Source organism: Eubalaena glacialis, chromosome 16, assembly GCF_028564815.1.
Source record: "Eubalaena glacialis isolate mEubGla1 chromosome 16, mEubGla1.1.hap2.+ XY, whole genome shotgun sequence".
Taxonomy (NCBI): Eukaryota; Metazoa; Chordata; class Mammalia; order Artiodactyla; family Balaenidae; genus Eubalaena; species Eubalaena glacialis.
The window spans coordinates 28,365,976-28,382,782 of record NC_083731.1 but is presented as its reverse complement, the minus strand read 5'-3'; the positions used below and the strand labels follow the sequence as shown (position 1 = coordinate 28,382,782).

Sequence of the window (16,807 nt, the reverse complement as noted above, 5' to 3'; positions counted from 1 at the left end):
CACTGAATGTTCTTTTTTATTCCCTTAATCCAGACTCACATTCTCCTTCACCTGGGCAAGAGCGTCCAACCTGACGTACTCACGTCCCGTTTCTCCCCTAGAGCCCAACCTGCATACCATCCCCTGAGTGATACTCCTTACACACATTTTGGATTGTGCCATCTCCTTGCTCAGACCATCATGCCCACCTCGCCCTTCTCACCCACACAGCAGTTCCCCAATTTAGTCTGTCACTCAAGATGCTCTGCACTGATACACTACCAAACGTAAAACAGATAGCTAGTGGGAAGCAGCCTCAAAGCACAGGGAGATCAGCTCGGTGCTTTGTGACCATCTAGAGGGGTGGGATAGGGAGGGTGGGAGGGAGGGAGATGCAAGAGGGAAGAGATATGGGGACATATGTATATGTATAACTGATTCACTTTGTTATAAAGCAGAAATTGACACACCATTGTAAAGCAATTATACGCCAATAAAGATGTTAAAAAAAATAAAAATAAAGTCTCAATTTACATTTTCAGTCTTATTTCAACAGTCAGACCCAAACTAGACTACTGATCATTTCCAAAAACATGCCTTACTTTCCTACTTCTAAACTGTAGTGCATGCTATTCCCTCTGCATGAAATGCCCTCCCTAATCTTTACCAATTGAAAACTTATCCATCCTTAAATCTCCATCTTAAAGGCCACCTGTGTCATGGATCCCTTCTCAAGGTTCCTAGCTGAACTTCCTTGTTTAAACTCTGTGGACCTTTCTGTTTGTTTGTTTTTGGCTGTTAGCATCTGCTGCTTTAAACCATTAATATTTTGGTCCACATGCACAGCCTCTACCAGAATGAAAGTTCCAGGAGGCTCCGAGACTTCTCATAGTGCTCTGTGCTCCTCAGTTGCTCCACTTACAGATTATGCCAAATGACCAATCCATCCAGTAGGATATTGGCAAAATAACATCACTGAAAATTGTCTATTTCAGTCTTCCTCCAAATAGACACTATTTAAGATTGTTTCAAATCTATTTCTATGTGTTTATAAAATAGACCCTTACCAATAATCTCTTTGCAAGGATTTTCAGGAGTGATGGGGACTCTGCAGGCTGGACATTGGCTATTATTCTTCAACCACAAATCGATACAAATTGAACAAAATACATGGTTGTTGATGCATATGACAGGCTGGCGTACCTTTGAAAAAAGAAACATTACTTTTAGTACAGGGCAACAGTCATAACGAGAATTTCAATAGTTTTAGCTTAGAGCAAATCTCTTCTCTAGAGTACAGCAGTAGGTGCTTTAAGAGGAAGTATAATATCTAGGATTCATAAAAACGCTGCTTGTGCTACCACATTGTTTCTTACACATGTATAATACAGATACTAGCTTAGATATCTGGTCATACAGACTGAAACTTTGAACACATCATGAAATGGTTTTATTTTGTTCCAAACCACACTTATTGCCAAAAAGAAAATGCATTTTGTTCCACTAAGGCTGGGGCAATTTTCCTTCAACTATTCTATTTTCAGATCACGAAATGTCAGAATTAGAAGGTTCTTTAAAGATTATTTAGTCCAATCACCCATATGACATTCCATACTTGAAATCCTTCCCTCAAGTCATTCCACTATATTACAGAGCAATAGCAATCAACAATTTAGCACTGATTCTTACTAGAAAGTTCCCAAAACCAGAGGCATGAAAGCTACAACAATCCTAAAAGACATGACATACGCTCATGTGGTTTACAATCTAAATAGCAAACAATGCTGACAGAAATACTGAAATAAACCAAATACACAAATCTTTGACTCAGTGTAATCAAATACAAATAACAATACTTTACATTTATATTGTCTTATATTTTACAATGGGCTTTCCATGCATTCTCTCTCTCTCTCAATAACCCTGTGAGATAAACAGTAAATATACTTTACTAATAAGGAAACCAAGGTGTGAGGATATTAGGTGGCCTGCTCAGGGTTAACGACGTAGGTGTTCTGACTGTGTGTAGCTGTTTTATCAGAGGGAAAATGGAAGAGAAGCTGTTTTAGTTTTCTACTTATTTGTTTACATATTTGTTGTAAATTTATATTTATCTCCCCTTTTAGACTGGAAACTCCATAAGAGCAAGAACTTCTTTTGTCTCATTCATTTCTGAATCCCTGGTACCTAGAAGACAGCCTAGTACACAGTAGGTATTGAATAAAGGCTTGTTGAATGAAGTAATTGCTATTAGGACAGTACTTAAAATTCAATTTATTGGGGAACTTGCCAGAGGGAATAGGCAATTCTTTCACATTTTGCTGTAAAGAAGAGAGCACAAAAATATGGCCATCGTAAGAAATGATAACAGGAATGACACAGTAAAAAGGGGATATTAATTAGTGATGGAGGAAGAGGGGGAGGGATTAGAGCCATAGATAGCAAAGTCCCTAAGAAGTCAAGAGGGGAATGAGATCCAAAGCACAAGGGGGCAGATTTTGGCTTATATGGAGTGAGGATCTGTCTTCCATTTTAACAAAAGGGAAAACCGAGGGTACAAGAACAAATACAAAGTGGATGGAAGATCTGTTGATGGAAAGATGAGGGAACTCATGTTCCAACTGCTTATTCTTTGTGATTAAATATGAGGTGAGGTTACCAGCTGCAAGTGAGAAGAAGTGGGGAATATCGACTTGAGAAAATAGGAGAATAAAGCAGTTGTTTTGAAAGGTAAGAAAGTAAATTTACTAGGGTTATGTACGGAGCTGGATTGCCAAACACTGTTGAGTATGTGAATGGCAACCAACTGATAGAGTCACAGAGTCAACCAATGGATCTTGAAAAGGCTGAAGTAATATTGGAAGAGTAGGTATGATGAGAAGAGGAGCAGATGCTCACAGTCAAAGTACAGGAGGTAGTACAGCTGCTTTCCCTAATGTTTTGTCCTGGGACACCTTACCTGACAAAGTTCTATTTTCTCTCTCAATCTCATGTATCACATAGTGTTAACATCTTTTCTATGGTAACAGTTCCTGAGAATCCTCTGTAACTGGACCTTAGTAAGTGGCAGAGCTTAGGCTTCTAGAGACAAACCTGGGGCCGACTTCAGCTCTGCTACTTATTGAACTGTTTGACCTTGGGTTAACCCTTTAGTTACAGTGGCATCTGTTTCCTCTTCTGAAAACTATGGTTTAACCTAGTAAACTTTTCATTCAGATGTTGCTTAAGATTTAATAATATAAAGACGTAAGCACAGAGACTTCCACATAGCAAACCCTGGGGAGGGGAGGGGAAAGGAGAAAAGGACTATATCCACGTGCCCAGGAGCCAACTCCATGTAGGCATCTTAAAGCTGCCCCAACCATAATATGTTCAAAGCCAAACCTGGCCTCCACACGTTCACTCCCTCTCCTGCACTTCTTGTCTAAGTTACTGGCACCACCACCTCACCAGTCAGGCTAGAATACTCAGAGCTGTCTCTGACTCACCCTTTTTACTTATCCTCACCATCCAATCAATCATCAAATGCTGGTATCATATATCAGTCTAAGAAGCCAGAGATTTTAAGATATATCCATATTTTATGTACCACTAAGAAAAAAGAAAGAATGAAAAATGCTGCCAATTACAACTGCAAGATGCTACCGCTTGTAAAATAGAACCAGATTTCAGAGATGTTATAACGTGGAAAAAAAAGTATATCCCAAAATAGTCAAAATGTGGCAAACCTACCTCTAAATGTTCTTTCACTTATCATCTATCACTTCTTGTCCATCTTCACCTCAGTGAGTTCAGGTTCTCATTCTCTTAACCCAGTCTGTTGCAATGACCTCCTCCCAAGCTTCCTTGCTTCCACATGTTCACTACCGTCCACCTTTCACACTGATGCCAGAGCTAGCCATCTAAAATATGGGGCAGCAGCTTTCACTGCTCTCCTGCAAAACAACGTTTTTTTCCCTGCTCATAGTTTTAAGTACAGCATCCAAAGAACAATGTAATCTGGTTCTTAAATAGCCATATCTTTGATCTGCTATTTCAATACTTGACAAAACCTATACTTCAACCACACAGATATACCCAATGTTCATTAAAAAGAATAAGAATAGAGTCTCCTTGTTCACTGGGCTCTCATTTTTTAGCTTAATATGTTCTGCTGGCCTCCCAACTTCCCCAATCAAAATAAAATCCAAAAAAATAAAAAAATTAAAAAAATAAAATCCTTCCCATCTTTTAAGATGGAAATCAAAGGTTACCTCTTCTGTAAGGCCTTCACTAATCCTTTTTAGAATTAACTGGATCTTTGTCTGATTCTTATAAGGGCACTTCTTATGCATTGATTTAATGTTAACTGGACTTGGAAAATTGTTTACATCCTGCCTTCCCTATTAGATTTCAGGCTCCCTGGGGGCAGGGGCACTGTCCTGTTCATCTTTATGTCCACCTACAACAACTTATACAATGTATACTCTAAGATTAATAGAAGTGAATTTTGATGTATTAAAACGAAAGGCTGAGATAATGCTGCTAAAAGCATCTCAAGAAGCAAAAGGTCAATGGCCACTGCCAAATTTTGAAAAAGTGAAAGTTTAACCTTTCCATTTAATCTGCCAAAATGATACAGAAGAACAACCACAGGCAGACTACTTGGCTCTGTCTGCTAACAGCCATTGGCAATGTCACACAAAGGAGAATCATTTTCACTGTTCAATACCTGGCATTATCACTGTCATTGTGTTGGATTTTGAAACAGTTGACTAATTCATTTTTTTGGACCACATACTTATCAGATGATGATTTCTAGACAATGGTTTAAATTTACTTAGGAGAACAGAAACCTATAAAGGAGAAAGAACTACTAAAACAAATTACTTGTTATTTATTTGACCATAACCTACAGAAGCAAAATACAAATAATCTAGCCCTCCTTCAATTCCTGTCCACCCATCTCCTCTGCCCAGATCCTGCTATATACAACACCAAAACACATACACAAATAATTTTCTTTAATAAGATCTTCTCAAGATACAGAAATAGTCATAATTTGCCTATGTTATTAGACTTTATATCCAATTTACTCTCAAATGAGATCTGTGGCAATAATACAGTAAGCATCTAACAAAATAAAAATGCAAGAAGACAATGGCAAAGCTAAGTGGCATGTACAATTCCAAACTCATCTGGAGTAAGCATGTTGAAGTGATATCCTAGGGTAATGCCCCATGAGGCTGGTGAGGAGGAGGAAGAGAAGAAAAAGCAAGGTAGGAAAAGTGGGCTCTTCTCACTGGAATGGGCCTGAGGAAGCAGACCTAGGTACAAAAAACATTAACCCTATAATATATAATTCTACTATGTAGTGTCTTTTATCTGAAGATGTTTCAGTTTTAAGAGACTTTACCACCAAAACCCCTTTCACAAAAAGCAAATGTACCTGAGAGGAGTCATACCTAAAGGTGTTGTCCATTAATATCCATTCTAGACTTACCTAATAGGAGTTATACATTGGTTTAGGGCAGGGTCTGTCAACATTGACACTACTGACATTTTGGAACAAAAAGTTTTTGTTGTGGGAGGCTGTCCTGTATATTGTAGGATGTTTAGCTAGCAGCATCCCTGGCCTCTAGCCACTAGATGTGAGTAGCACACCCCCCCCCCCAAGACAATCAGAAATAGACATTGCTAAATGTCTCTGTGGAACGAAATGTACTCCCATCCCATTGAGAACCACTGGGCTGGGATACTCACATGAATTTCCCTAACAACCTAATAGGGTTGATAGTATCAAATTCATTTTCAGCTGTAGAAACTGAGACTCAAGGAAATAATGATACAGGTTCTAAGTGGCAGAGTCAGCATTCAACCACCATTACACGTGCAAATTGAATGATCTTTCAACTAAGAAATAGTTCTTTCTTCCTTAGAGCAGGTTTAGTAAATAATAATCTGGGAGTAAGAAATAGAGGACACATGCCTGAAAGGATCAAGACACCAGGATCAGTAGGGACTGCAGAAAAGAGGTACTGAACTGATGGAGGTGGCTGGAGGGAAAAGGCAGTAGATAAACTTTACCAATTGGCCTGGCAATTTCACTTAAAATCAACTTCTCTGCTCTTGTCACCTTCACTAGAGACTAGAGCTAATCCTTCTTCTCCGAAGAATATCCTTCTGGCACCTACGTCAAAATTTTATGGGTTTCACTAGTGGAGACCTAGAAAGACTGAAAAACAAAGCTGAGGTAGAAATGACTGTAGTAGGGGCCCGCCTACTCAACCTTAGAAATTTGGAAACTTTTAAAAATAAAATTCCTGGATTGCTCTTGCTATGTTTCAAGAAATCTTTGGCTCTGGGCCAGAATTTAGGACCTAGAACTTTAAAACTGTGTGATCCCAAGAACTAAGTTATTATAATTAATGCCTGTTGGTCTGGGTCCCCACTTCTATCTACATAAAAAGAGAGATAATACATTTCTCCTCTCCCACCTTTATCCCTACCTAGAACGCCTTAAGGATAAACTGGAATCTTATTTGTGAAGTAAATATGTCAGCTATTATATGCCAACCTTGAAAATTATTAGGATATATCAACACTTTTTTGAGTTAATTTTTATTATACTCCATGTTAAGACACAACATTGTTATACTTTTCTGAAAGTGTCTGCATTCTTCAAGCTTATTTTAATCTAGAAAAGAGAAAATGCAAAACTTATATACTCCATATGACTTTTTTTCAAAGCAAATTACTTGTGACAATTATGTACAAGGCTGGTTCTTAAATCCACTCTTGGGAACAGAGACAATCAGGACTCAAACATGGGCTCAATGTACTGAGGTGGATGGCTTGCTGGCCAATCAACAGCCCCTAAAGAACACTGATTAATGAATTTAGTCAACCTAGAGTTAGGATGCTAAGTTGCTAAGGCTTTCTCTCTAGCCCTACCTTTGCAACATTTTAAATCAACTATATGGGTGGAAAGCAAAGCAAGAAGTCCTCCCTGAAAGAAGGGTTCTTTTCCATAGTGTTCCTAGTGGGAAAGAGTCCATGCTATTACTGGACATTTCAAGAGACGGACACTCCACATCCTAAGAAAGCTGATTTCATTTCTGATTATTTCAGCCAGAAAGCTTGCATTATATTAAGTACAAATCTTAATATCGTGGAGCTACCCAAAGCTTGATTCCCTTCCAAATGAAAATACTTTAATGATTCGCTATCATGTTCATTCACTCCAACACTATTCCATTCCATCTATATTCCAACCTCAATTTCAATTCCTTTCCAAATGATTCCAAATACTCTAGTTTATTTATATTTATCTTAAAGCGTGGTGCCCCAAACTGGATTCATACTCAAGTGAGGAATAATTGGATATGATATATTAATGTTAAACAGCATTAGAAGCCTAGTTGCTTGGCACTTCTCTTGAGAACCACCTTTGTCCTTTGATAAAACTAACCGTGGGCCACATTTGGCTGTCACTCATGGGAAAACGCTGACTCGGTCAATAAAAGTATTACCTGCAACAGTTTCGTTTCATAGCTTGAATCCTAATTGAAGAGATAAAAGCCTGGAATTATCTAGAGATAAACTGGTCTGTAGCATTCTGGCGGCAGTACCAAATGTCACTGAACAGATATCCTGGGCTAGATCATTTCTGTACTTTGGCCTGCTGGCCTATTAGCCCAAGGCATGGGAAAAAATTAAAGAGGAATAGGCAAGAAAATGTTATATATAAATTGTCCCACAGGATGTACCCAACTTCTTCAGGCCACAAAGAGCTCTTACTTACAATATTGGCAAGGTTGCTAAACATTATTGTGCAGAGAGAATCCCCCTTTAAGACTGAGGTAGAGTCAGAGGTAGGAAATGCAAAATGTTTAAACTTTTCAATTTTAAGCACATTTGTATTCAAAAGACAGAGCATTAACCACTTACATACTTGGACTATCTCCACTACTGCTCCCCCCTGCATTCTTCCCCACCTCCACCTCCACTGCAATCAGCATCTACCTTATCTCTTCAGATTTAAGGTCTCTCCCACCCCTATCTTCTTTAAGTAATACGCAATTTTTTTTTTTTTTTTTTTTACAGTAAACCTCCAGGAATAATGGCCCCTAATTCTGTGGAAAAATCAAAAATGAAGACTGCTAATTCTATATGGTACAAATGGTGAGGGCAGCAAAAGGATGATTATACAGAAGAGGGCTAGTCAGGAAGGACCTTAGGCAGATCTCAGAGGTGGCCGGACATGCTGAGTGTCGGGGAGATGGAAGTAACATTAGGAACGCGTTGCTACTCCAGGCCATGCCATCTCCAGTACCCCACAAATACAGCTGTGTGCGGGAGAGTGAGTAGCACAAGCAGATCAGATTTGCTTTAACTATACAAAAGGCAACAGGGATAGGGAACCAGCTAAAACCTCTGGATGTACTGTGGCAATTTCCTGGACAAACAGGTCCCACTCTGTTGGGAATGTAAATCTTTATCGAGTGAGTGTACTGGTCTCATGAAGCAACTGGGAAGAACATTTACTGGGAAAGGCTGGCTTCCTCATTTTGAGGGTCTGCCTCAGTGCCCATAGTAAAGGTTAACATTTATTAAGTGCCAAACTTCACGCTAAGCACTGCATATGAATTACTTCATTTAATCCTCCCCAAAAGGCAAGGATGAATGTTAATACTATTATCATTCCCATTGTACAGATAAGGAAACTGCTCTGAGGGAGGTTAAGTAATGTGTATAAGGTCGTATAACTAGTAAGTGGAAGACCTGGATTAGAACTTAGTCTGAACACAGTACTCAGGGCCCTCAACCACTACGCCTTTCTGCCTCCATAGTAGACATAAACAAATGCCTACTTACAAATCATTAACCTTTAATTAATTAATCACATTTAATCCTAGAATACAGTTAACCAGTACATGGCAGAAAAAAGACACCAAAAGTGTCTGCTGTTATGCATGAGTTCTGGTGAGTTTTTAGGAAGTAACTTACTGAAGACACAAATGGTAACAGAGGTTCAAACGCTGGAGACTCTAAGCCTTAGTTTTCTTATTTGAAAAATGGGGAAACCAGCCCTATCTATCTCACAGCACTGGTGAGAGCAGTAAATGAAATAATTAAATGTATACAAAAGCATTCTGTAATCTGCAAAGCACTATATTCTATTAGCTATCAGTTTTGTTAAACACAGGAAGCATAGGTAGGCAAAATCAACCAGGCAAAACACATTTTCAACATTAGTTTCTAAGAACTAATGGAAACTAGATATAATGTGTACAACTACAACCAAGTGAAAATTATTTCCGAAGGATATTTTATCAGCCCTTTACCAGGCTACTGTTGGGAGTAAATTCACTCAGAACTTAACTTGTGGGAACTTCAAGTCAGGAGCCAAATGTAGACTGTAGCAAATTGAAACACCTTCCCCTCCTCTCAGCTATGTATGCAGACAGAGGTAGCAAGTGCCAGCTCAAATAACCACCCTCCACTGGCCATCCTTGATCTCGCCAGTCAGAATGGATCAAGCCATCTATATCGTCTCACAGCACATCTGCTATTTCCTTGGCATTTCATTCTGATGGATATCAAGAGTTATCAGTTTCTTGCAAGCCTGACTTCCTACTACTTCTTGAACTCAGGAAATTCACATAGACTTAAAGCAGATGATCAGATGATCATATTGGCTGGCACTCAAATGTTTGCTCTATTAAGTTTGCATTTCTCAATCCTAAGCCTGTGGCTACAGTTTCAGTGGGGGGGGGGGGGTAAACACACCACAAACGTAAAAACAATTCAGCGTGAGAAAAAAAATTCTCCCTTCTGAACCTACGTAGTAAAACAAAATGTTCTTTTAAACCGAACGGGAGGCACAAACGGAAATGAAAGAGGAGACAAATGCATTAGAACCTTCAAAACTCCGTTTCTGATTCTGAACTACTTTCTCCACCTGGTTTCACAAACACCTTAGGCACCTCTTGCATCACAAAAAGACGGTATTCTACCTCGTGACTGATCCGTTCCTGGAATTAAAGACCGTATCTCTCATTCTAAACGTCATTCAGGGGCACGTACTATTTACTCTTCAAACTCTGAACCCAGAGCAAAGGCCACTCTCAACGCCGGGTTAAGTAAAGGAAATGATCTTGGAAATGGAAAAGACTCTCCAACCAGCACTGGAGGCCCAAGAACAAAACACTCCAGTTTGTGCAGAGGACGAAGGAACCGTAGCGAGGCTCCCAGGAAACGTGCTTTCAGGCTTTAATGGGGATGCACAGGGGCGTAAATTGCTGGGATTCGTTTCTGACCAGGCCTCCTTCGACGCCGGAGTCGCCCGGGTGAGGCCGCCCTCCCTCCACACCCCAGACCGCTGTCATCTTCCTCCGAAAGGCACAGAGATGACCCCACGAATCGCGGCGCGCTCCCTCCGTCGCCCGGGACGTGGCCTCCCCAGCCTCAGGAGAACGCGGGTCGGCGTCCTCACTCAGCCCGGCGCCTCGCGCCGCGTCCCCGCCACACACAGAGACCGGCCTCTGCTCTGGCGGGCCACTGCACACCCGACCCCGATTCGTAGCCGTGCCCGGAATCACCCCTTACCTTCCCCAAGCAGATGTGGCACGTGATGGGCAGAGTTAGCGACAATGTAACGTTCTGCACGGTCTGAGCCATGGCAGCGTTCAGAATCCCGCCAACACGGAAGTCCCGCCGACCGCTGCTCCTCGCCGCGGCAGAGGCCGCGCGAGGCCGGCTACGGTGGCCCAGGAGGGCCACGCCGCGCCGGTCAAGGCAACGAAAATGCGCTTTCCCAACGCGCGGCCGCCGGAGCTGTTCCCTTCCTTCTTTCCTTGCTTTTCAATTTAAAAAAAAACTCTCCCCGGTTCGGGAGCTACAGGATTCCTGAGAATGGGAAGGAAGGAGGTTTACTACGGGCATCGAGGATCTTGAAAGTTTAAATGAAAGAGTAATGGTGGAGACAGGAAAGGAAGATGCAGAAAGGCCATTTAAAATCCCAGGATCTTTCCTGGAGGGTGGGGAGGAGGGAAGAGTTTTCCGCCTAAAGATTAAACCCGACACAGAAAACACGGTGCAGTCAAAACGGGAAGAGGAAAGACGTATCTCTACATTTTAACTTTTCCAAGCAACTTTCTGCCGCGCTCAGGTCTTTTTACATTCTTAAATGATGTAATGTCACTTAAAAACGACAGTGATTGTCTCCTTGTTTGTTTCAGAGACGTTTTGCGTACGTTAATAGCAGCCTTCCGTGAAGACACGCTTTCACTGTTGGTCCTTCTGTGATTTCTATCTGAAAGAGACTTAAGGATCGGAGCCGTTGACTCTGATTTACACCCACATGTGAGAAAGCTGCAAAGCGCGTGAACCATCCACACTCACCGACAGCACTCGCACAGGCGTTTAAAGCCTTCATTTCAGGCGCCTGGCTGGATATGAAATGTACTACTAGGCTGCTGAACTCTGAAGAAGAATGTGTGATGTTATAAGTTAGCACTTCCTACCAATAAAAAAGAAAAACTCTGGAAGTTCCTAAATGAATCTTTGAGTATAACGGATTTGGAATTTAACTGCAATTTACTTTAAGTGAGGAAGAGCCAATGTGATCAATTTATGCAAACAAATACAATCTGTGAGTAGGGAGATTTAGAAACAAAACCAGTGCAACTACTTCTACTAATCTTTTTGTGGGAGAGAGCATTATAATTACAAGAAGCAGCCTCATGGTTAAAAGAAAGGGGTCTGGACCTGGGCTTCGGGGTAGAAATCCCTGCCTGAACAAATTCCTGGCTCTACTGGCTTCAGACTATTTGTTTAACCTCTCTGCTTCTTAGCTTCCTCATTGGTAAAGTGTGTGTGTGTGTGTGTGTGTGTGTGTGTATTGAATGAGGTCAATGTATGTTTACTATCACGTCTACAAAAGGAACAGACAATTATGAGATTGGAGCAGCTAGTAATTCGCTTGAAGTAGCCCAATTCCAGTTCAAAATCGGCTCACAGGTGATAGTGAGAATTCTTCCAAACAGCTCAGTAACTTAATTTCCTAGGAATTGGAGACCATCACGTGCTTGGGATAGGAGATCTGGGCAAAATAGTCATATTGAGTGTCTGTTTAATGGCCACTTTTTTTCTGAATGACTGGCCTAAAAGTCATCTGGTTTGCCTATTTCCTGGCTGTTTGGAGTCATATTAAATGGGGTCTCGGCTTCACATGTTTTGCTAAATGCATCTTTCATCTTCCTGGCTGTAGATCGCAGGCTTCAGAACGCGGAAGCTCCAAGTCATCTCCCATTGTCGTTCAAGGTTTGCCTTTTCCCCATCTTACTGTGTTCTTCCCTGTTCTCACCTTGTTCTCACCTTTTTTATACCTAATGTGGTATTTTAGGACCTGTCATTCCCACCCTCTGAGGGGGATGTAGGACTGAGACTGTTCTGCCTCTCACACCAATCCCTGGAGACAGTGCAATAGGAAGACACGTTGAAGACAGTTTTTTTAAAAAAAAGACTTTTCCAAAGCTACTAGGGAAAGTTCATTTCTTGTTAATCATCCTGATGATTGGTGTTAATACTCAGTCACAAAAATATATTTAAAAAATCAAGTCTTCCTCTCAGTAATATTGTAAATGTATTTTAAACCACTGAAATTTTATTTTCTCTTCATTGTTATTGATAATGCATGTGACAAACTGAGATTAAAGCTATGGACTAGAAAAAAAAAATCATAACCAACATTTTAAGTAGAATGTTTAAATCTAGACTAGTTCGAACATCCCTCGTTTGCTATCATTGTCACAGCTTCTCAGTGCTGGTCTAGTGCTCTGCCCATATAGCTCTTCCTGCACTAGGCTAATAACATTCTATTATAGTTGATTGTTTATGTGTTTGCCCCTACAACAGACTGTCTGTTTCTTGAGGCCCGGGATTGTATTTGATTTATCTAGTATCTGGTACTGAGTGACTAGTCCACAGACCGTAATATTTTCTTTAGCCACAAACTACCTTTATTACAGACCCAGGCTGCTTTACACGTTGTGTTTACTTGTTTTTCACTTCAAAATGGAAGACTGTATTGCATTTTGCTAATTATAAAAATATCAATAGTAAGAGCCATCTTGAAAATTAAGCCATTTATAAATATATAAAATAATAAGCAAAAGTTCCTCTAGGCTTATGCCTCACCTCTCGATCCTGACTGGTAATCACTATCAACATTCTGGAGCATATCCTTACAAACATTTTCATTCATGTATTATTGTGTGCATAAGCACAAATAGGATCATACCATAACATACCTGCTCTGCTCACTAATGCTTTGTGGATAAGTACACACACACACACACACACACCTGAGTAATATCGTTAGCCATACAGACTGACCAGGACTCTCTCTAGGTCCAGATTGATTCCAGGCCAATTCCCAGGCTTTGCTTTAAATAATTCAAATGCTTTAAGGCCAGGAACTCTCTCTTCCCTCTGCGCTATGAAGGGCATTTCTCTTTTTTGGTGATGCACAAAATTAACTCTTTATTTCACTTCTTAATACATGCACATTCTCCCAACACTCTGGAAGCTGGAGGCTTCCAAAATACGCTGACGTTGTCCTTGCTTTGAGTTTCACTGAATTCCCACCAGAATTCTGTGCATTGCTAACACTATATGCAAAGGGGTGGCAAGGAATAGCAGTGAACACACATACTGCAAGTATCTTCTCTGCTCACCTGTGTACGCCATGATTCCTACTGACTTCACTTTCGAAAGTCCAAAGATAAAATGATTAAGAATATCACCATGGCAACATCAAAGCTTTAAACCAAGTGCAGGACTCTTCTGAATGTAGGGCCCTGTGTGACTACACAGCTACATGCCCATGAAGCTGTCCCTGTATGACCAATAGAGTATGGTAGAAGTGACATGTATGACTGCCAAGGCTAGGTCATAAAAGTCACTGTAGCTTCTGTTTTGCTCTCTTGGATTGCTTGCCCTGTGGAAGTGCCTCAAATAGCACTCAGACAGCACTCAGACAGCGTTGTGGAAATGCCTACTTGGGGAGGATCTGAAGCCTTTTGCCAACAGCCAACACAAACTTGCCAGTCATGTGACTAAGCCACCTTGGAAATGGATCCTCTGGCCCCATTCACACCTTCAGATGACTACAGCCCCAGTGAACATCTTGACTGCAACCTTCTGAAAGAACCCAAGCTAGAATTTTCCAGCTTAGTCACTTCTGAATTCCTACCTACAAAAACTATCAGAGATAATTAATATTTATTGTTGTTTTGAGTCACTAAGCTTTGGGGTGAATTGTCCTACAGCAATAGATAACCAAAGCAATGCTTTAATTCACATTTGCTTTAATTTTAATAAGATACGGCATCTTGACAAATCATATTCTAAACAGACATTATTTGGCCCAAATCATTAAATAATGCTGCCATTACTTTAATAGGAAAACAAAGATTACATGGCTTGTTGACTTTCTGCTTAATTTCTTTCTCAGCTTCTTCATAGCCCCAAGAGGAGTCCTGTGACCTGAGGAGTTTGATCAGATACATACAGCACCTGGGATGGGCTAAAGCCTCCTAAATCCTTAGAATTATAAACTTTTAGAACTAGGAAGGATCTTGGGGGTTTTATGCAGGCCTTTCCTTTCGAAAATGAGGAAATTGAGGCCTAGATAAGGTAAACCACCAGATAATGGTAGAATTGGAGCTAAGTCCTAGATCTCACTTAGACTCTTTGAGATTGTTGGCTAAATGCCTTCATGTAAGTGCAAGATGTATTATTATTAATAAAGTAGTTCAGTAATAAAAAGTCAGTTACAATTGAATTTCTTTGCTAAGAAAACCATCAAATAGCCATGGAACACCTTTTACTCCTTGTTTAAATCGGATTCATTTTTATGATAAATTATTTAAAAGCAAGTTTAAAAAAATATAAAATCTTAAGTGCTATTAAAAATTGATTAGGAATGCATTATTCTTTCATTGACCCAGTTCAGATTGTTTTTTAATTTTTTTGGTCAAAGCTAATAAATTTGAGTAGATGTTTCAGGCAGACGTTTTGTAATCATTTGGTCATCAGTCAATTAATCACAATTTCATAAATATTGATTTCAGATTACGTTTATTTTTCATTCCTGAAAGACAGTCTTTTTTTTCTTTTTTTTGGTTTTAAATTTATACACCCCCCAATTGGATTGTGGTTAACACTGAGAAAACTCATAAAAATTGGATTAAAAATTAATCAGAGGTGCTGGCCCAGTTGTATGGATGGTACCATCTTCTCACAGGCTGGGAATTTTGAGCTAAAATGTCTCAAGATGTCATCATGAAAGATGCTTCTTACTACAGCAGAAGGAAGAACTTGGGTTTTTCTTGCACAGTGGTTTTTTGTTGTTATCTTTTTGTTGTTTTTCTTTCTAGAATAGACTGTTGGAAGTTAGCATTTATTCATTTAATGTATTTTTATTAAAAACATTAAGGAAAACTAACTCAGACAGTTCATTTCATGGAGCTTACATTCTAGTAGAAAAGTTACACTTATGCTGTATTGGCTTGGAACCAAATCCTGGCCTCTTGAGTAGCAGTTGAGGTTTTAATACTGAATCTACACACCAAATTTTTATGTAATCACAATATAAGTGATTGCAGAATAAATAAATAAATGTAATTTGTTATTTATTATTCCACCAATCTTTAAATTTTTTTATGTGCCAGGCACTGGTCTAAGAGCTGGGTAGACAGCTGTAAATCAGATAATGTCCCTGCCTGCATTTATTCATTCAAAAAATATTTTATTGATTATCAGTGATGTGCCAGCCCCTGTACTGTTTATGAGTCACTTTATAAATGGAAGTACTGAGCCCAAGTCTTCTATTCCACCATAAAATGTCTATTTTGACAGTGATTTCTCTTCCAGATGGATGTTCTGATGGTTGGTTAGCCCCTGGCATTAGGACACAGCAAGTTATAATTTTTAATATTTTAAAATGTTGCAAATTGGGTGATTGTTTTAAACTAAGTAATTTTTTTAAAGAATATTTTAGTTCCACCTAAAGCTAAGAGGTACTTCACAAATGTTTGTTGAATGCTAGAGAATGAATGTAGGAAATACTACGTCCAGGAATATCATAACAGGAATCACAAAGACAGAGAGGTGCTAGGATTTGCCAGGGCAGCAGAATAGGAATCCCAGCTCTGAGATCCTGACTGCTTTGTCTTTAAGATGCCCGACAGGGACTTCACTGGTTTGATCCCTGGTCCCTGGTTGGGGAACTAAGATCCACATGCCAAGTGGTGTGGCCGAAAAATAAATTAATAAATACTTTTTAAAAACTTTTAAAAATATTAAAAAAAAAAAAAAAACCTGTTAAAAAAAAAAAAAGATGCCCAACAAAGCACAATCCTTTTCTTCTTGCCCTTAGTTTAGGTGTGAGCAGCCTTTCCAAGGTGGGACCCTCCCATGGGAACTCAAAACCAGGCCTCTGTTCATCCTATTTACTGAAGCCCTATAATTAATTGCATTCCACCTCTGTGTACCTCTCTCACAAAGACATCCTGCACTTGGCCGTGGAGTCCTCGGCAGCTGGCTGGAGTCTTGCCAAGTGGCTTTACCTCTTTTAGGTAAAGCATCAACACTCCTTTACACACTCAACACTCCCAGTCATTGTTTTAGCAATTGAATCATTTATTACAAGTGTTATTTAAAATATGGCTTCCTTTCCCCATCGTTTCACCATCCTCAACTCTTTGATCTATGACCTTTCTTTCTTTTCCTCCTCACTCCATTCACTATGACCAAGTCTCAAGTTTCATCTCTTTCATGA

The 16,807-nt window shown here is 39.9% G+C and overlaps 1 protein-coding gene across 2 annotated transcripts in view; it reads right to left on the bottom strand.

Annotated features, from left to right (window-relative positions):
- Window positions 1-10,685, bottom strand: part of OBI1 (ORC ubiquitin ligase 1) — a 44,752-nt gene extending 34,067 nt beyond the window's left edge. The window contains exons 1-2 of one of the 2 annotated variants that reach the window (XM_061170846.1): window positions 10,570-10,685; window positions 1,047-1,182 (exon numbers count right to left, since the gene is read on the bottom strand). In XM_061170846.1, coding sequence (XP_061026829.1) covers window positions 1,047-1,182; window positions 10,570-10,641 — 208 coding nt within the window. In that variant the 5' untranslated portion in view covers window positions 10,642-10,685. The remainder of the gene's footprint in view (window positions 1-1,046; window positions 1,183-10,569) is intronic. The other variant, XM_061170847.1, reaches the window with a different exon arrangement.
- Window positions 10,686-16,807: the final 6,122 nt, after the last annotated feature.